Source organism: Mustela nivalis (assembly GCF_964662115.1).
Source record: "Mustela nivalis genome assembly, chromosome: 19".
Taxonomy (NCBI): Eukaryota; Metazoa; Chordata; class Mammalia; order Carnivora; family Mustelidae; genus Mustela; species Mustela nivalis.
In genome coordinates this window covers 17,836,175-17,856,656 of record NC_139038.1, presented here as the reverse complement: position 1 = coordinate 17,856,656, position 20,482 = coordinate 17,836,175, and the positions used below count along the sequence as shown (strand labels likewise).

The 20,482-nt window shown below is 52.8% G+C and overlaps 1 protein-coding gene across 7 annotated transcripts in view; it reads left to right on the top strand.

Annotated features, from left to right (window-relative positions):
* KATNIP (katanin interacting protein) overlaps window positions 1-20,482 on the top strand; it is a 171,752-nt gene that overhangs the window by 94,786 nt on the left and 56,484 nt on the right. For all 7 annotated transcript variants that reach the window (XR_014306480.1, XM_082714557.1, XM_082714555.1 and 4 more), the window contains 5 exons: window positions 11,477-11,649; window positions 12,125-12,190; window positions 13,509-13,630; window positions 14,726-14,828; window positions 19,102-19,317. Coding sequence is in view for 6 of the 7 variants with exons in the window: in XM_082714557.1 (XP_082570683.1) it covers window positions 11,477-11,649; window positions 12,125-12,190; window positions 13,509-13,630; window positions 14,726-14,828; window positions 19,102-19,317 (680 nt within the window). In the remaining variant the exon portion in view is untranslated. The remainder of the gene's footprint in view (window positions 1-11,476; window positions 11,650-12,124; window positions 12,191-13,508; window positions 13,631-14,725; window positions 14,829-19,101; window positions 19,318-20,482) is intronic.

Here is a 20,482-nt window from a genome sequence, read left to right as displayed (position 1 = left end):
CGGACTTGTCGCTTGTCTGGTGTAGGTTCTGGGTCTGTGCCACTAGCAAAGGAGACTCAAGCAAGCCGGGTGCCTGGAGCTGGGCTCTGTGTCTGGACAGGTCATGTTCGGAGCTAAGCCCGCTGCAGGAAGAGTGGGGTCTGATCTCTGTCCTGCCTCAGCGGGGAGTGACCTGGGCATGCAGCCAGACTGAGCCTGCGGGTGGTGGAGATGTCCGCATCCCACCAACACGAAAAGCCAAAATCCAGTAGTAGACCTAGGACCAAACTTGTCCCTGGGACTTGATGGCAAGAGCCAGAGCCTGGAAAGTCACCAGCATGGAGCCTGAGGAAGGTAGACTTGGGAAGGGATTTGCTCTGGAAGTGGTATGTTGACAAGGGCATGTCAAGGTCAAAGCAGCTGATAGGGTTCGAGATGTCCTGTGTGCAATTAGATAATCTGAGATACCATCTATGCAGGTGAAGAGTAAGATACATGGTGTCAGGAAAACCTGGTGAATTTTGGATCTATCTGCTTTGGTCGGAAGAAGCCAGAAGGAGAGAGAGAGAAGGGACACGGGGACAAGGTGAAGGCTGGGTCAGCCCTCAGAGCCCCAGCGGCCAGTGGACAGTGTGGGTGGCAATCCCACGTGGTGGTGGCTCTTTGACATCCAAACTAGCTCCACTGACCACTGCTTCAGTGGCCAAGACTCCAGTCTATACTGCTGGTGTCGACTCTTTGTGAAAAAATTAGAAAGGGTTTCCAGAAAGTTCCTCCAGAATGAGTTGCTCTACACTGCAGTGTGCCACCATGCAGGAAGCCTTCCTGAGCCCCTGGTAGAGTGCGAGCAGGACCCTGCTGATCCAGCAACCTTCCCACCCATCCTGCTGGGATCACCGGACTTCCCTCCTTAATGTGCCTGCCACGGTCACAAGAGTTTCCATGACTAGGTAATAAAATGAAGAGCCAGCACTTACAAAGCACTGACCCAAAAAAGCCATGTTTTATACCAGACATATAATCTTGCATTTAACCATCTAAACTGCTCCGTGAACTAGACACCGCTGTTAGCAACAACTGTTATACAGAGGAAACCAAGGCACAGAGAAGTTGAGGAATTTGCCCTAAGTCACACAGCCAGTGAGCGATGAAATCAGTGTTTGAAAACCTGACTGCAGGGGTGCCTGGGTGGCTCAGTTAATTACGCATCTGCCTTTGGCTCAGGTCGTGATCCTGGGGTCCTGGGATCAAACCCTGCATCAGGCTCCCTGCTCAGCAGGGAGCCTGCTTCTACCTCTCACTCTGCCTGCCTCTCTGCCTGCTTGTGCGCTTTCTCTTCCTCTAATTAATTAATTAATTAATTACAAAGAAAGAGAGAAAACCTGACCATAGACTCTGTTTTCTTAACTACTCCACTGCGTGAGTGGTCCCTCCTGTGTCAACTAAAATGCTCTTTGCTTACTACATATCCACATCAGCCTGGTCCTAACTGAAAACATGCCTAAAAGTCAGAGTTGAGTCACTTGTGATATTTTTTCTAATGTTCTTTGATGTAAATATATAACTGTTAGTATTTTTTTTTTAAGATTTTATTTAAACCTTTATTAAAGAGAGAGCGAGCGAGCACAAGGGCATACACAAGCAGGGGGAGAGGCAGGTGGATGGAGAAGCAGACTCCCCATTGAGCAAGAAAGCCCAATGCGGGACTCTATCCTCCATGCAGGACCCTGGGGTCACAACCTGAGCTAAAGGCAGCCGCTTAAACGACAGAGCCCCCCAGGCACCCCTACTGTTAATATTTTAAAAACCATGTAGCAACTAAAAGAGTTTTGAGGGACACCTGGGTGGCTCTGTCTATTAAATGCCTGCTTTAGGTTATGCCCACCCTAGTGACATCATCTTAGCCCCAGCATCTGCAAATACTAAATAAGCTCACACTGATAGAGCCTGGGAGGTTAGGGCTTCAGCATCTTTTATGGGGACACAATTCAACCCATAACCCATACCTTCATGGACAGCATTTTGCAAAGAAGAGCTTCGTTAATTTATAATTGGCCATTTTCCAGAAAGTTCTGGAATGTTCTAACAAATTACATGCAGTGTGTGGTGCAAGACTGACAAATACACGAGGAGACGAGCGTGAAGAGAAGACGAGGGGAGAAAAAGTAGGAAGCCAGGGGGTGAACAAACAGGCTTGTGAGGGAGTTCAGGAGTGACTCTGAGCTTCCTGGGCACCGTGGCAAAGGAGCCTATGTGTTCATGTAAACATATAAACATATGTCACTGGGTCCCTCTGATGAAAACCAGATGACCAGCTGTCCCTGGTACTGGGTTCTTGGAGCCATTTGTCCCATCGTCTCCCTGCAAAAGGACACTGTCTGAGGTCATGGAATCTTCATTTTGAACAGATTTAGAGCTCAGCCTCTCAAATATCCTTGGCCCCTACATAAGCTAAATTTGAAGAAAGTCAAAAAGCACAGCATGGTCACCACCCTTGCACTACAGTGGAGCCGCTCTTCACACGGGGATTTGGTTCTAAAGGTCAGAAAAAGTGCAGGCGGTGGCCCAAGAAACTCGTGGAAATCCCTCAAACTGATGATGAGAGGTAGTTTCCGTGAGTGTATATGGCTCTGCACAGACCACCCCTATCATCTCCGGGAAGCCCCAGAGCATCGTCTCTCCTCCAGGGCGGGTCCAATCCCAGCTTCTTGGCCGAGTCTCAGATGAAGCAGGTGGCTTCGTTTAGGGTCTGCGCTACAGTGAAAATGTGTGTTTTTAGACATTGGCATTATGCTGAGGGCACTGGATGTTCACGCCCCCAGAAGCACAAGGAACCTGAGACTTCCCGAGAAGACAGTGGAATCAAATCAGCTCACCCTTTCTAGGCAAAATCTGGACTGCTCACATGCCTTATATTTGTGGGGGGCTGTCTTCTGGGGGACATGCACCAATGAGCCTCTTTACGTCTTCCTGGTGAATGGAACCTTTTATCACCATGGTGTCTCCTGTTCAATCCAGTGATGCTTGTTGCCCTAAAGCCCACCAGCTTTCTTTTGTGGTCACTGTTTCCATGGTGTGTCTTCTTTTTGTCCTTTTGCTTTCCAACTTTCTCCTTCCTTACGTTGAGGTTTGTCTCTTGTAAGCAGCATGTAATTGGGTTTTATTTTTATCCTCTAAACAATCTACATGTTTTAATGGGCACATTTAGTCCATTTACATTTAATGTAATTGCTGATATACTTGAGTTTAAATCTACTATCGTATTGTCTGCTTTTTATTGGTTCTGCCTGTTTTATGGTCCTCTTTCTTTCCTTTCTTTCCCTCTTTTGAACTGATTACTTTCTGTTGTTCCTCGTTTCCCTCTCTATTAGCTTGTTAGCTCTACATCCTTTTATTATTCTTTCAGTCATTATCCGAGATTGCAACACGCAGTCTTGACTTATTTGAGTCTACTTTAGATTATTAGCAAGTTTACACGGCTTCCCCTTCAGTGGAAGGACCTTACAACTCCACAACTCCCATTCACTCCCCTCCTGACTTCAGTGCTGTTATTGTCATGCTTTTTAATTCTTTCTGGGTCTTAAGCCTCACTAGATGATAGTATCATCATTATTATGATTGCTATTATTTTTAATTTTACATAGTAGTAATTCAGATCGCCCATCTTGTTAACCTTTCTGAGCTTTGCACTCCTGGCTCTTTGCAAGTCATGCTGACTCTCCGGCTGTGGCCCCAAGTCTGTCACCAGCTCTGCCCAGCCTCCCAGCTTTGCGGCAGCTCAGATCAGGGGCAATAGCTCCTTGAGGGAAAACACTTCCCTCTCTGGGTTTCCTTCTCCTGTGTGCTTTTGACCCTGTAATCCTTCACAGCCCTGTTCACTCTCCACATCTTCAAACACATTTCTTTGTTTCAGACAGATTTGTATAATATTTGGTCCAGGTTTTCTAGCTGTGCTCCAAGGAGGAGTTGGTCTGCATTAACATTACCAGAAGTACCACCTACCGCCTGCACTCTTTAAAGAGCTATTTCTCCCCTTGCCCCTTTGCCTTTGGCCAAGGTCATAAACTTGAATTTGTGTCAATTAAATGTACTTATGATGCGTGAGAACGTAATCCCTCTCTGTCACTGTGACTGTTGTGGTTCTAGTGAACCAGTTCTGTCCTGTGCCACTCTAGTCTCTACCCATGAGTTTTCGCAAGACTTCCAGAGACCTGTTGTCATCTTGAGGGTGAAAGAACATCAGTCTTTAATGTAGGAAGTTTACTGTCCGAGTTGTCAGAGTGCTCTAGGGAAGTGATGTATCTGAACCACTTTGCTCAGACAAGCTGCCAACCACAGAAATAAAGTAACACCCCTCAGCGTGATTGAATTAGAGGACCCTGACAGCCCGCACTTAGCATTTCTATCAGGTACCAGCGGCAGAAAGACCATTCTGCCGAAGCCCTGAGTCTTATAGCGTAGTTAGTCAGTGTTCCTTATTAATCACAAGTGACAGAAACCCAAACTGGCTGGAGCAACAAAGGAACATATATTGCTCCCAGACCTGGGAAGTCCAGGACTATAGATTTAGCCTCAGGCATGGAGGGATCCAGGTGCCCAGATGATACCACCGGGAAGCTCTTTCATCATCACTTAGCTCTAGTCTTCTCTAGTCCAGCAGGTCTCAAACTTGGAACGTGCATCAGAATTATTTGCAGAGCAAATGAAAACAAACTTTTGGGCCCAGCCTGTTTCTAATTCAGTGCATCTAGAATGGAGCCTAAGTCTTTTAATCACCTGGCAAGTTCCAGTGGTGCCGATATTGCCAGTCTAGGGATCACACTTTGAGAACCATGTCTCTGGTCTCAGGCACAGCCCACAGGTGGCCCCCAGGGGCTCTAGGCTCTCTCTTACCGGCTCAGCAACCCTGGGGACAGGGACGGCTCCTTTCCTAATAATTCCAGCAGAGCCCGAGAGCCAGCTGTCCCCTGAACGGATCTCTAGTCTGCATGGTCTGGGAGAGGCAGTTCTGTCTTTGCCCCAGGCTGGGCCAGGAATGTGTAGCCCAAGAATAGTAGGGAATAGTAGGGAAGGGCCGGTTCCCCGAAGGAAAGCCTGGGTGCTATGCAGCGGAGTGCTGCTACGGGGAAGTCAGAAGCAACTGACTTCTGACTTCTGAAGCACACAGATGTTTGCTACCCATTCTCCAGGGGTAGGATATGGACCAAAGGACCGTCCTATTCAAGAGAAAAGAGTGGAACCATTCAGTGAGGGCGGCATGGGGAGCCCTGATTGCGTTCCTTGAAAATCATATGCATTCCCGGCGCAAAGAAGAGCTAGCGGCAAGAGGATGAGTATAAGAGTTACAGACAGATATCTGCATACATACAGACAGACAGAACTGTAGAGTCATAGACATCTGCCCATGGAGAGGCCCAGAGAAGCTCTGGAGATGAAAGAACACAGGCCCTGATGAGCCGTGTTTATCAGCTGTTTACAGCCACCTAATGAGCTGTCCCAAAATCAGTGGCTTGAAACAGCAACCCTTTGACTTCCACTGAGGACGCTGCAGGTGGACTGGATGGTGTCAGATGGCCACTCAGATGACGGCAGGCCACTTGGCCTGTGGACCTCAGCTGGGATGACCCGTCTCTGTTCCACGTGGTCTCACTAGCCAGCATGCGGTGGTCTCAGAGCACACCCCAAAGCATAAGTGCTTTTTTAAGACTCTGCTTGGTCACAATCGTCCAGTGACCTGTTAGCCCAAGAAAGCCACCAGGCCAAGCCCAGCTGGAGAAACAGACTCTACCCCTTGCACCACCCACCTCGAGCAGGGAACGGAGGAATGAGTGGACACTGGTCACCGTCTCTTACACCACAGGAAGCGTGTGGCCTGATAAGGCCGCACTTCGGTGAAATGCATGGCGGTGTGGAGTACTCAGGCGTGGACCTCTGTCCCGGCGCAGCCAGCCCCCTGTCCCCCTGCCAGTTGGATTTTAGAGACGAGTGTGGACATCTCTGGACAAAAGAGGGCTAAGTCAGCTGTTTCCCTGGATCTTTCACTGCACAAATCAGTGCCCAGTTTCCAGGCCAATGGGCACCCGACCACGGCCAGTGGGGGTGCACCGTGGAACCCCGAGGGCTCACGGCCTAACGGGGGCACTGCTACCCCGCTCCAGCCCTGGGATCGCCACATGGGAATGCTAATCAGAGGTTACCAGCTCGTATGATTTTCTTTAGGAGACACCAGGAATTCCAATTTTCAGGTGGATTTCCTCTTAAAAAAAAAAAAAAGCTTGGCATCTATTTCCAATTTGAAAAAAAAGTGAAAGTGGCACAATACACATCTGCCGCTGGATTTGGCCTTCGGGCTGCTGGCTTACGATCTTCTCCGTGAACCTTGTTCTCAGATGTAATATCCGCCCTTTCAGTGGACTCCCAGGTGACCTCCGAGGCCCCGCACATGTGGTGAGGGGTAATTTTGCTGAGACCCTGAATGTGAGCTTTTTCGAGTCCTGGCTAGCAGGTGGGAACAAGTCACCCAGCCTGTGAGCCGCCCGGCAGCCCCGCATACCCCTCTCCTCTCTCCTCCCGTGACATGTGTTATATTCACGGCAAATCTCCCGTGTTTGATAGGCTCTTTGTTTCCTGGGGAGAGAGAGAGAGAGAGAGAGAAGGCAAGTTTTGGCAAGGCAAAGAGCAAGTGGAGTTAACGGGAGAGGGATGGTTTTCGACCAGAAAAGAGCAGTGTGGGATAAATTAAAATGTGCAATTTGGTTCTTGCTGGTGGCACAAATTTATTGTGTGAATAAATCTGCCATTCTCTAGGTGTACGACGAAAATAAATCCGCCCTCATGTGGTGTTCAGGCTGGTGCAAAACGGGCTCGGCCAAGTGAGCGATGAGAGCGTCGACACGAGTTAAAAGGTGGTTGCCTCATGTGTCGTGCGGAAATGCTCAGTGAACACCAACTGATCAGCAGAGATGAGGTTCAGGAGGATGCAAGCGCCCTGTGTCCATGTTTCTGGAAAGCCATGGGTGGGGAAGGTTTTGGTAGGGGAGCTTCAGGGTTGACCTTCAGAGAAAGGGTGATTTAATTTCTAAAAGCATCATCTTAGCATAATATGACTCAAAGGGCACAGGCAGCTTGCGGTGATCATGCTGTCGGCGGGGGGGAGCACTCCCTCCCAAGGGAAAGATGCTTGGGGCAGAAGTGTTTTTGCAGCCAGAACTGGACCCCACTGGAAGAAAAGGCCTCTCTCAGTATCCTTTTTGAAGAAGAGGTGAGTCTAGGGTTGCAGCGACCAAGGACAGGTGGTGGTGTCTGGCACCTTCTTCTACCCCGGTCCCGGGCCACTGAGGCAACAGAGGGCGGGCCACTTGCCCACGGAAAGACGGTAAAAAGGCAGGGGTCGCCACCCAGCTCCCTTTAGAACGACTTTATACGTGCTCCATGTGGGCCACGGAGGAGGAGCTCATGGATTGCAGGTTCTGCTTGTCCTGGCACTGCCCAAGGCTCCCGTCAACACGGGGGTTTGCCCCCCCTCATGTCACAGCGTGAGCACACGTGGTTAGCTTGACACACGACCTCAGTCGCTAATTTATAGAATCATCTATAGGATCAGAACCAGCCTTGAATTCTTCAGCTCTGCTTTCCTGCAGATGGTGGAGGGAACAGGACGCAGTAGTGATATTCACAAAAGCCGAGACTGACAAGGTTTGGGGCCGAAATCATTTTCTGTACATTTTGACAAAAATCATCATGCCAGGTGCCAGGGTCATAGCAGGAGGCCTGTTGGGCTGACATGGCCTCGGGCCCACATGAGAACCAAGGCCAAGATCTCTTCACCCTCCTGCCCACTCCAGGCTGCCTTGCCATACCTCATCTGGCAAGCCCCGCCCACCGCAGGGCCTCGCACCTGCTGTTCCCTTGGCAGGTGCCAAGGCGGAATGGCCTCCTTGTGTGGGTATTCGCGGGGCCCGCTGCCTTCAGGTCTCCGCTCAGGTGTCACCTACCCTAACCAAGGGGCTCAAATAGTGTCTTTTTCCCTGCCACCTCTGTCACCTCTGGCCTTTGCCTCACTTTGTTCCTCGTAGCGCTTGTCTCCACCTGCCGGTAGATCCAGTGTGCACCTGCCTGATCCGTGTCTGCCTCTGTCCCTTGACTGTGAGCTCCGTGAGGCGGGGTGGGGGTGGGGCACGTCATTCCCCAGCTTAGAGTAGGTCCAGAGCCTGTGTCATTAATAACCTTGGCCTTGCCAGGAGCCCATTTCCACCTCAGCTACCCTGGGGGCGAGGGTGTGGATTTTTCTGTTCCAGCTTCAGAGTAGCTCAAGACCAGGTCCTTGGGCTTCCTTTGACTCCTCCCCGTCCCCGTCCCCCTCGCTACTCCCAGGACCTGAGCCCCGTGTGGCCGTCTGCATCCCTTTTCCCCACCCGCATTTCCACGCCAGTAAGGACCCCCCAGCCCCCACCCCTGTCAGCTGCATATGCTGAGCTGCTGCCAGTCCTCCTTTCTGCTCTGTTAGGGTGTTTGTTTTACCGTCTCATCCCCCCCACCCCCCACCCAGCCCCGTTGCAGAGCAGACCAAGTCCCTCATAAGGAAGGCTGTAAAGTGGCCTTGACCAGGATGAGCAGAATCCCGGGTCATTTTCCCAGCAGCTCCTTACGCTTCTGCCCCTGGGAGCAGCACTGAGGCAATAACGAGAGACAGAACTTCGAAGTCAGAACATGACCCACTCACTGTTCATTGCCCTGGCCGGCCGGCCGCGGGCATTTGAGGTTCCTTTGGGGGCCCCTGACCCTCCTGGGAGAGTGGCTTGGACTTGTTGTGGCCTTGGGGTAGGCTAGCCCTTCTGGCTCTATTGGCCTTCATAAGATTTCTTAAAAACCAGAATATGTCTGTAAATACATAAAATTCAGGGGATTTCACATAGATTTCCGATTCTAGCTTTTCTTGGGGGGGGGGGGAGACCATGCTGAGAGTGTAGCTCAAACGGCAGCTGCTGGCTGGAGCTGGGCTGCGGCCCTGGCACGGGGGCATTCAAATTCACAGCCACTCCCTGGGCGCCCAGTAGAAACTGATAGGCCCTCATTTTAGTTGAGCTTTCCCATAAAAACCCAGGGTCTCCCATCAGTCCAGTGCCCAGCCATACTGGAAGCCGGCCTGGTGCAACTGCCGTGCTTCCACTCCTCTCTTCCCAAGGCCGTTCCGGATGTGGCTGCTAGAACATTCCTTCAGACGCAGCATTCTGACACGGTGTAGTAGATGGTCGAGTGCCGCATGGAATGCTCAGTACTCAGCGTGGATGGTTGGGCTCAAGGACTCAGTATTCAAAGGATGCTGTGTCATAAATCCTAAGAGGTCACCCGTGAATTCCCAGTGTGTTAGAGGCCGGCGTCCGTGTCCATCTTTGACATGACTGCTGGTTGATACAATCCAGTCGCTTCTGCCGAATTCAAATCTCTGCACAGACCTGCTCCCAGACTCAGACTCGAGTGTGGACGTGCAACTTGTTGGCTCCACTTGGATGCCCGAATCATACATCTCGGGCCCAATCTGTCCAAACCTGAGCCCCTGCTCTCCGCTCCCAAACCTGCTCCACCGAGCCCTTGTCGCCCAGCCCTTCCTCTCTCCCAGCCACACCCACGTTGTCCGGCGACCCCATGGGCCCTGCCTTCACTACCGCAGTCTGTGTCCCTTCCCTGCCACTGCCATGCCTCCCGCTGGCTGCAGCTGGAAACTTCTAGAAACCTAGTCCCTTCTGTCCCCAGCTCAGCACCTAAGTCAAGTCAAGTTCTCCCTCCTTTAGAGCCTACCATGGCTCTCCCTTTCACTCAGAGTAGCAACCTTGTGACCTCCACGGCTTTGAGTGATCCCCCACTCGGGCCTCCTGAACCTGTCTCCCTGTCTCAGCCCACACACGGCACCTGGCTGCTCCGGGAGCAACTGCCCACGGGTGTGTCCACGCTAGTGCCTGGACCACAGTCTCACCCACCGCAGCCCCACTCTGTTCTGCTCTTGCCTGTTCTTCCGTAACATTTTCCGACATCTAACACTCTGTTTTGTTGATCATTTCCCCCAGCTACTTGTCCTACTTTACAAAGCCGGGTTCCCGATCCATCTCGTCACTGCTGGGTCCCCAGTGCCGAGGACAGAGCCAGGCACAGTGGCCCTCAAGAAATATTTGCCGAGGGGATGAAAGTCAATTGGGAAAAGCCTCTTTAAGCATTCTGATAGAAACATTTCAGGCAGTTCTATTTTTAAATGGAGTTGTTTTTTTTTTTTTCCTAATATGGAAAGATTCCACACATAAGTAATTGAGAGGGCGTTACAGTGACCTCCGTGTGTCCATTACCTGGCCTTCGCAGTCATGAATTGATGGCCAATGTCTCTTCATCTACATCCCCACCCACTGCCCAGATGATTAGGAAGGAAATTCGAGTCATCATTTAATTTTATCTGCAGATAGTTTAGTCTGCTTTCCTTTGCTGCATAGCCCTCTGTTGGGTGGGCGTACCGTTATTTATTTCATTCAGCCAGTCTTACTGGGCTCTGTCTGCATGTCACTTTATAAAACCAATTGTCCTCTCCTTAGAACTTCTGGAATCGCCCACAGCATTGCAATGCTTTTTTTCTTAAATTGGGATGTAAAGTCTCTGCAATTCTTGTTGCCCATGGAAAAGCAAAACAGGATAAAGTAAAATATTCCCAGATACCCATCTGTCTCCACGAGAGCATATATTAGTCCCCATAAGTACTTCGTTAGAGCTTACAACTTTTTATTTAGATGCGATTTCAAACTTCAAGTTGCAAAGATAGCACAGCTGACCCTCCATAGACCCTCCAGCCTCACTCACCGGCCGGTAACATTTTGTCCCAGGTGATGGATTGAGTGATTGATCAGTTTTCTTTTACATAAGCTCCAGGCCCAACACGGGGCTTGAACTCACGACCCCAAGATCAAGAGTGGGGTGCTCAACTGACTGAGCCAGCCAGGCACCCCCTGTTCCCACTGATTTCTGTCTGTGCTCTGTGTGTATCTGTGTGTGGATGTGTGTGTGGATGTGTACTGGAGATTCAGTTGCAGACACATTCTCCTTTACCTCTAAACACTGCAGTGTGCATCTCCTAAGACTGGGGCGATTCATTTCCCATGAGCACAGCACACTTAGGAAATTCAGGAGAGTAAGCATCACTATGATACCGTTATCTACGCCACACACTGTATTGGGGTTCCTCTACTTGCTGTAGTAATGTCCTTTCTGCCAGTGTTTTCCCACCCAGGATCCAGTGCCAGGTTTGAAACCACATCCTGCTGCCATGTCTGCCCCGTCTCCTTTAATTTGGAATTGCTCTCTGGGCCTTTTTTTTTTTTTCCCTTGTCTTGTGTGACCTTGACATTTTTGGAGAGTACAAGCCAGTTGTTTTATAGAATGCTCCTCGATTCAGGCCTAACGGATTTTGAGCTGCACTCCGTGAATGCAGTCTAAAGGCATACCCCATTTCCACCTGCAGGACCCGGAAGCCGCCGCGAGAGACCCCTCTCGGCCACCCGAAAACCTGTGCATGAGGCTGAGGACCGAGAGGAAGACGCCTCAGCGGTGCTCAGGGCCATCCAGGTGGAGAACGAAGCTCTGCAGAGGGCCCTCCTCGGCAGAAAGACTGAGCCCTCCACCAGCCCACTGCAGGTGCGTTCAGGGGCAGAGGGGAGGGACCACAGGAGGCTCCCCGGGGACCCGGTAGTGTCTGAGCAGCACTTGCAAAAGGAGATGTTGCATAGGCATCCTGAACTCATATCTGCCCTGTTTTTCTGCCCCTGACCCACTGCTCCTGTTCCAGAAACTTCCCTGGCCTGGCAGGTGTTTGTGTTTGTGTCCGGCACCTTCAGCTTTGCACAGGAGGCAGGAGGATGGAGGCTTTGGGCACGCCTCGGTTACACACCGCACACTTCCAGCTGCTCCCCGGGCCCTAGCACTGGCTGCCCTTTGGGGCGTTCATCGAGCAGTACCTGTTGTCTGTCTTGGAGCTCAGTCCTTTGCTCCTGACATTCATGTCTGTGGGATCTCAGGACGGTCCTTGCGCCTCTGTGCCCTGTCTGTCCACGCAGAGTAGACAGTGGATGGCTCTCTTCTGACCTCAGATCATGTGATCATATCATTCTAGGACATGGAGGGACCAGCAGCAAAACCGTGGACCAGTCTGCCGAAGGGCAAGGAGGAGAGCCCTGAGGTCGGTGAGGACTTGAGCAGGTCAACAAAACCTTGTGCCCACTGTCCCCAGCAGCACCCAGGAACCTCCAGACAGCTTCCCTCTGTGGTCCCTGCAGGCACTCCCGGTGCTCCCTGAGCACTGTGTCATTCTGCCCATTTCACGGATGGGGAAACCTGGGCTGGAGTAGCTTGCCTGACGTTCCGAGAGGGGGGGCCAGAACTCACTCAGGCCCGGGGACTCCAGTTCCTTGTTACGTTTCTGCTTCCTGACAAGACAGCACAAAAACAGATCTTAGGACCCTGAATAAATCAATTGTATCTGTACCTACCTAGGTCAGTCAGGCCTATCTCAGCAAAGAGGGCCCCAGCAAGCTCAGACGTGAACGAACACCACACCCCGAAATGTGTTTGTTAGATTGTGCACAAGTCTAGGCCATGTGCTCAGAATGCAGAGGTGGCTCAGTCAGATCAGATTAGCCCCTGGCCTCAGGGAGCTTGCAGACAAGCACACAAAGCCATAAATACACAGACGACTGCAGAGAGACACAAGAAGAGAAGATAATAGATGGTGGCTCCCCTCTGGGAGGGCGGTCCGAGGAAGCCCCTTGGAGGGTCCTGTTTGAGCTGAGCCCTGTGTCTTAGGGGACGAGCCAGCAGCACGGAACAGCAGGTAGAAGGGACAGGGGAGTGCGTTGAAGTGGGAAGAACCTGATTAGTGGTGGGGATGGGGGGCCCCAGCGGGTAGGGGGACCGACAGGGCAGCGAAGGGACACGAGGTGGGGAGGGGAGGAGGGAGCTCCCCAGAGCACCACTGAGGTTTCCTTTAGATGTCCCTCCTGTTCGTTCCATCTTTCCCAGCCCTTCCTTCTCCTCGTCCGCTGACATTTCCGACTGGTCTGCGGACTGCCCACCCCGTAGGCATGATTTCTGGATAACCTGACCCCGGACCCGCAGAGCTTCCAATAACTAAAATCATTTGCAGATAGAGAACGGAGCACGTTTCTAGTCGAGATGATAAATGTCAAAGGAGGATTAAGAATGAAAGGGCCATAAGGATGTCACTGGAATCCTTCCACGGAGTCTGGTTACTTTGTAGCAAACAGAGCAGGGGTGTGACCGAGAGGGGGAGATAAGATTTTGATGAGAGAAATTTTTCAATAGCTGATTGAGGAGATCGTTTGCTGAGACCCCCCGGATCATAAGAAACAGGGATCTCGTGTCTTTTTGCAGAGGTCGTGGTGGGGGGTCCTGGATCGCACCAGCTCCTGTAGACTGGGTCCCTCTCAGTCCTTTTCCCTCTTCCTGCTTCTAAGCATTGCCATGCCCCTCCCCCGCAGCGTCCTACAGCCCCGGCCACCAGCGCGACCAGCCCGGCCAGCCCGCAGGAGCCGTCCAGGGCAGCAGGGGGAGCCAGAGCCGTCAGCGAAGCCATTGACAGAATCGGCCTTTTGGGGAGCAGGTACTTACCAAGGTGGCTTCAACACAGAACCAGAACCCCGCAGCAATGCAGCGATGAGAGTCTCGTTGTCTGCGCCTTCTCTTTGCTTCTCCTGTGTTACCCCAGGCCCACGTAAAGCTGCTCCCATATCCCGGACCCTCCCTCCCCCTCCGGCCCTAAAGCACGGAACAGAGTTTATGTCTTTCCTGCCGGAGTGTCTTTGCTAGTCCGGTTCCGTCCATCCTGTGTAAGATCTTATCCACCCCCCCAGAGTACCCCATGCAGCGGACAGTGGTGAACTCGCTGTCAGTGGGCCGGGGGTGGTGGGAGGGGCCCCACCCGGGCATCCCTCTAAGAGTCTGCAGTCCTCAGACTGGAAACCAGGGCTGTGTCCCCTGGCGGCCATGAGTACAGACCCACGGGTTCCACGCGGGAGAGGGCTAGTCCCTGAGGGTACTTCCATCTGATAGAGCTCTGTTTGTGGGCGGCACACGTGGCCCCCAGTGCTGCTTTCTTCGTCGTCAAGATCCTTGGTGCTCTGGGGTCTTGAGGGTCCCCCGCCTTAAACAGCACATGTGGGGTGCGTTTGCAAACCCCACTCTGCTGAGTGGGGAACGCCTGTGGTCCCAGAAACAGGAGGCGCAAAGTAGGTGTGTGGCCCAGGAGTAGTGGGGGTTTTTAGTAAAGGTCCAGAAAGCAAATTCTTCAGGACTTTCACCTGGTTGGTTGGTTGGTTGGTTTTAACAGCCCTTCAAAAGGTAAAAGCCATTCTCAGCTCAGCTCGCAGGCTCTGTAGACTGTGATCTGCCACCCCCTTGCTCTAGACCCTTCCGAATTACCAGTCAGCTTCGCCGTCTTAGCCGTCTTTCCGGTCTGATGCCATCTCGCCCCGGACAACTTCTTCTCCTTGGCTCTTCTTTCATGCCTAGTTACTGGTTATTATAAAGGGGGGGAGGGGGGAAACAGCCCATGCGCACCTTTGAGCTCTACGTGGGGCAGGGACTCTCTTCTCAAACCGCAGCTTCTTCTGAGCTAGAAAAGTTAGTGCTGATGGGTCTGTTCCCTGGTGTGAACCATCTGTCACTGCCGGTGTGCTGAACCAAAACCCCCTTTCAGGCAGCAGCAAAGGCTTCTGAAAGTGCTCCAGGCCATCGAAAGCGACTCTGCCCGGCTCAGCACGGTTGCTTCAGCAACGGAGGAGTGTGTGCCAGACCCAGAGGTGAGAACATTGACTTACAGGGATTTCTAGATGCATTTGGCATCTCGCCCGAAAGCCAAGGGCGGAAGGGTCCCTCGGTGCCATCATCCACGTGCGGTGGGGATGGTGACACGGGTAAACGTAACCTCCCTCTGCCCGAGTCTCCATCTCCCTCCCGCCCAGCACCCAGGCAGGCATGGGATGGAACCAGGGGTCACAGCAAAGAGAAGCCTGTTCACACAAGAGGCAGTATAAATAGCAGGTAAGCCCAGAGGAGAACGTCCAACATCGCTGGCCACCAGGAAATGCAGATTAGAACAGCCTTCATGTCCCACTTGATATCTGAGCTCTAGGATTTTTTTTTTTAAGATTGTATTTATTTATTTGCCGGAGAGAAAAAAAAGCAGAAGCAGAAGGAGCGGCAGAGGGAGAGGGAGAAGCAGGCCCCCCGATGAGCAGGACTTGATCCCAGAACCCTGGAATCATGACCTGAGCCGAAGGCAGATGCTTCACTGAACTGAACCACCCAGGTGTCCCTCCCAGATTTTTTTTATGATAACCTCTAGGACTGGCAAGGTCAAAGCAGGCTCTCCCAGCTGGCAGCAAAGTAAATGGGTGGAATCCTCTGGAAAAGCAGAAAGGCCGGGCTCAGGAACAGCCTCAGAGACACGTAGGTCCTGCCGGCCCAGCGGTCCTGCTTTCTCACACTAAGGAAATCGCTGAACACAAAGCCAAAGCTCCAGGCACAAAGAGGTCTGCTGCAGACATGATTGGAAGTAGGGAAGAATGAGGAGGGAAAGAACCAGAAATAACATAAATGTCTCGTGATAACGGAGCTAATCGGGAAGGCATGACACATGAGCACAATGCAGCGGTGTAAAAGGAGGGGAATAATCATTATGGCGATTATGCAGGATGAGAATGGCGAGGAGACAGAGTTAACTGCAAAGGGCGATGTTCATCTCCATTGGGTCTGTTGTGGCAGTGCGACCGTGCAGAGCCGCAGCCGTGCGACATGTTAATGCACGTGAACCTAAAGGCCAAGGCAGCATCTGGGCGGAAGGGTAACGGGGGTTCACGTTTCTTTTGTGTTAGAAGGTATGTGTCCCCCTCATATCCTTCTCAGCCCTTCCTTTACCCAAGGCACTCACCATTCCCACAAATGGCCACGTAAGCCCTCCCAGAGCCACGCAGAGAAGTCCCATGACAGCAGAAAGAACCCCACGCCAGCGTGGACCCGAGCTCTGGCTCCGGTCTGGTGCCATTGTTTAGAGGGCGTGTAACCTTAGACAGACCTCTGAGGCTCTCTGATCCTGGGAGCGTGCGGCTGTCACGTTGGGTAAATAGTCCATGACCACAGGCTGCCGTGAGGCTGTGAGGACAGGCACGTCGATGGCCTGGCCTACGGCAAGGAGGAGCCGCAGATTACCAGTTGGAAGTTCCACATCTAGAGACATCGAGAAAATTCAAGGCTTTACCCCGCCCCTCCACGCCCCCTGCATGAAACAGTTGCTTTCTCAGCCATGAAGATCCTAAGTGTGGTAAAACCTGAGGCACGTTAAAAGGAGCCTGGGTTGATCAAGTCTTCTTAAGGTGAACAAAAAACCTGGGGCACATGGAATTATCCAATGAAGGGAAGGAGATGATAGACTCTTACAGTAAATACCACAGTGGGGACCAGGTGGGGCTTGATCCAGCAGCTCACACTGCGTCTCCACCATTTCAGCTGCATCCTTGAGCTCTGTCCGCTCCTCAGCACCCAGGCCCGGCTCTGCTGTCTCCCTGGGACCCTCAGTAGCTGGACTGGTTTCCACCTCTTGCCCTCATCCCCTCAGGCCCTATGGTCAGGAGAGTAGAGCATGTCCACCACCCACAGGACCTGGGCCCATCACGGAGCCCCCCTCTCCTGGTGGCTCAGGGGACCAGCCACACTGCTTCATTGGACCAGTCAGGCTCCTCCTGCCCAGGGTGGGAAGGGGCCCATCCCCCTCTAGGACCACCCTCGTGGCCGAGAAAAGAGAAGGGGTGACTTCCCGACCGGAAAATCAGAGGCTCTTGGTGAGAGCAGGGGAGGGGGCAGTGAAGGCCAGAGCCCAGGAGCTGCCCAACCAGCGCCCGCCTTCAGCCCCCACAAGGGATTATAACTAAAGCAAGCAGTTCAGAAGCAGGTGAAAGCCATCGAATCCCAACCCTGGCAAGTTGTGACACTTCCTTAGTTAGACCCTTCAGCTTCTTCATTTCCAAGCCCCGCTGCAGGACTTCACACGTTTCAGATTGCGCGGGTTGTGCGATCCAGCGGCCCCTCTGTGAGGCAGCCTGCCCGCCGCCCATCTGGGCCTCCTCCTCCGAGCTGCCAGCAGCCAAGGTGAACTGTGCCGCCTCTCCGGGCCTTCCTTCGGGCTCACCTTGGCAGGACAGCGCCCGTCCCCAGCACAAGTTCATCCACCTCCCAGTCCCAGGGGTTGAGGGTCCTCACTGTCCTGTGCACCTGGGACTCACGCCCGCACAGCCCCCTGTGGCAGAGGACAGCGCTGTGGGCTCTGCTGACAAAAGCCAGCCCTGTGTGTCTTCTTGGAGCTGGGAGCTGACCTCCCCCCTTCCCTCCCTCCCTGTCCCCAACCCCATCGCGTGGCAATCAAGGCGCGTCCAAACACACGCTGCGAGCGATAGCACGTCTCGCTGGCTATTAATTAAAAAAATAAGTAGGGAACAGTTGCTGTTCATTTGCTCAACTCCCTGCTCACAGAACCGTTGCAGATTACCAGTGCTAATTAACAGAGGGCATGTGCACGCGGGGAATGCACCATTTTATGAGCGACTGATCCGTGGCGACCAGCACTGCAGTCAGGCCCCGCAGGGGCCTCGGGAAGCCATTCTGCAGCGTGACTGTTTACTGATGGCATCATGCAGCCCCAGACCAGACTGCCGACCCACGAAGGAGGCAGCACTCGAATCAGCTGGGGGAGAAATGGCTAGAAGTGGACCCTTAGGGAGCGCCCCTGGGGGCCAGGATGCGTGACAGAGCCTTCCCCGGTGTCCGGATGTCCCTTAGTCTCCACGACGGGATGTCAGAGAGATGGTGTCATCATCTCCTGTTTCCCAGCCAGGCCGAGGGACATCAAGTGACTTGGCCAGGGTCCCACGTTACCGACCCAGTTCATCTGCGAGGGCGGCCGTAACCGCACACCGCAGACGGGATGACCTAACAACAGAGATGCGTTTTCTCACCTTTGTGTGGGCTGAAGTCCAAGAGCAAGGTGTCGGCAGGTGTGGTTTCTGCCGAGGCCTCTCCTGCTTTTCAGAGAGCCATCCTCTGGCTGTGTCCTCACACGGTCTTTCTCGAGCATGCGCGCCCCGGTGTGTCTCGGGAGCAGCGCTCCCCTTTCTGGAAGGACATGGGTCGGACTGGATTTGGGCCTCATTCGTGGCCTCCTTTTACCTGGGTCACCTCTTTTAAAAGCCTTGTCTTCAAATATAGCCACATTCTGAGGTACTGGGGTTAGGGTTTAGCGTCTGAATTTTGCTGGGGGACATAATTTAGCCCATAATACTGTCCCCAGTTCAGCCAGTGGGCCACAAAGACTCAGTGATGGGGGAGCGAAGAGCACGTTCAGGCAGAATCTGCTGCTTTTTAGACATTTTTTTGTTATTTGCAAACTCTTACAGAAAATACTGCCGGGGGACGCCTGGGTGGCTCAGTGGGTTAAAGCCTCTGCCTTCAGCTCAGGTCATGATCCCAGGGTTCTGGGATCGAGCCCCACATCGGGCTCTCTGCTCTGCAAGCAAGGAGCCTGCTTCTCCATCTCTCTCTGCCTGCCTCTCTGCCTACTGATCTCTCTCTATCAAATAAATAAAATCTTTAAAAAGAAAATACTGCTGGGGTTCCACGGTAACTATGTGTTTTTTTAAAGATTGTATTTATTTATTTGAGAGAGAGAGAGAGAGCACAAGTAGATTGGGGATAGGGGCAGAGGGAGAGGGAGAAGCAGGCTCTGCTGAGCAAGGAACCCCACATGGGGCTTGATCCCAGGACCCTGGGATCATGACCTGAGCCAAAGGCAGACGCTTCACCGACTGAGCCGCCCAAGCGCTCCCAGTAATAATATTTTAAGTGCCTGACAAATAGGAGCTCTTTTAATCTTGGTAATAACCGTGTGTAAGGGTGCATTCTTACCGTCCTCATATGGCTGGGGAAACTGAGGCCCTGAGTGGCTAAATTAACTTGTTGCTTAGTGATAAGCTGAATCCAGCCTGTCCCATTTTGATCCTTTGGCATTCTTTTCTCTTTGTTAAGGATAAATTGAGAATAAAAGGCGGAGACATCGAAGATGCCATCTGTGTGACCTTGGAAATCCTGTCCAACTGGGGCCATGCGTCCTGGGTGGGTCTCACGGAAGTGGAGTTCTTTGACCTGCACAACACCAAGCTTTATGTGTCGCCCCATGACGTGGATGTCCGGACCACGGACACGCCTGGGGAGCCGGGCCACCTGGTCAACAGGAGCTTCGCTGTAAGTGGCGGCAGTACCCGAGTGTGGCTCGGCCTCGTATTTTGATGCTTTTTCTCTGCCCACAATAGGGCTGTGGTGCAGGTGCGGGTGATACAGGTCTGGGGAGGGGCAGAAGAATAGAATCTTCCTCTGTCGTTCATTTGGGCAAAGTAGGAGGAGCCGGAGGGAAAGGTCCTGGTGAGGGCCTCCCCGGCCAGCCTGTCTTCTCTGAAAATCAGTTTCTCTGCCTCCTGAAAAATAGAACTGGAGGGTGGATAATCCGTAGGATGGGCTTGTCGGCAGAAGAAGTGGGAGTCTGGCTCACTTTGGCAATTTCTAACAAAGAACTTCGTTGCAAGTCTTGGGGTAGCTGGTCAGTTGACGGTCCCCCCCGCCCCCAGGCCAGAAGGGGCAGCCCCAATGGCCACGCTGGGGGTTTAGGTGGCATCCAGAATGCATGAGCACCAAGGATGTCATCTTTTTGGGGGAGCAGGGGGCAGTGTTGGTTCGTTGGTTGGCCCTCCTGTCACTCTGCTGGAGACACACCATCCCAGGAGAGGAAGGCTGCTGGCCAGCCTGGCTAGGGAGGTGGGCACCTGAATGCCAGTTACACTGAGATGCCACAGCAGGGCAGGGAGGCAGTCCTCCCTGGAGAAGCTCAGCGTCGTTACTGAAAGGAAGGCAGGGGAGATGCTAGGTAGCTGAGAAACACCACCGTCCGCAGGTTTAGACTGGGTGGTGACAGCCTGCTAAGACCAGCAGCTCTGTGACCTTGAAAGAAACAGGTCCCGTAGATCATGGCCCCTGGGAGGCTTTGGCCTTGCGTTTCCTGCTCTGCTTCCTGCTTTGAGTCTGTAGGCGCTGTATACAGAACAGAGCCTACCGGGGCGATAAAAAGCGTCATTGGGTTTGACTGGGACTGGTTCTCAGGATGACTTTCCTTTTCCTCTGTTCAGCAGAGGCTGGGTGAGCTTTGCTACACAATAGGCCGGAGGTCCTGGTGGGATCGGGGTTTTAAATTTTGGGCCCCAAGGTTGGGACAGGAGGCCGCCGTCTCCCGCAGGCTGCCCGATCTGTGGGCCCAGCCACGTGTGTGCGGGATTACCGCTGACGCCCTGGCACGGGGTCTCCCCAGTGGTCGTCCTATTTACTGGGCCCGGGACCTCCAGTCATAACTGCCTCTCGG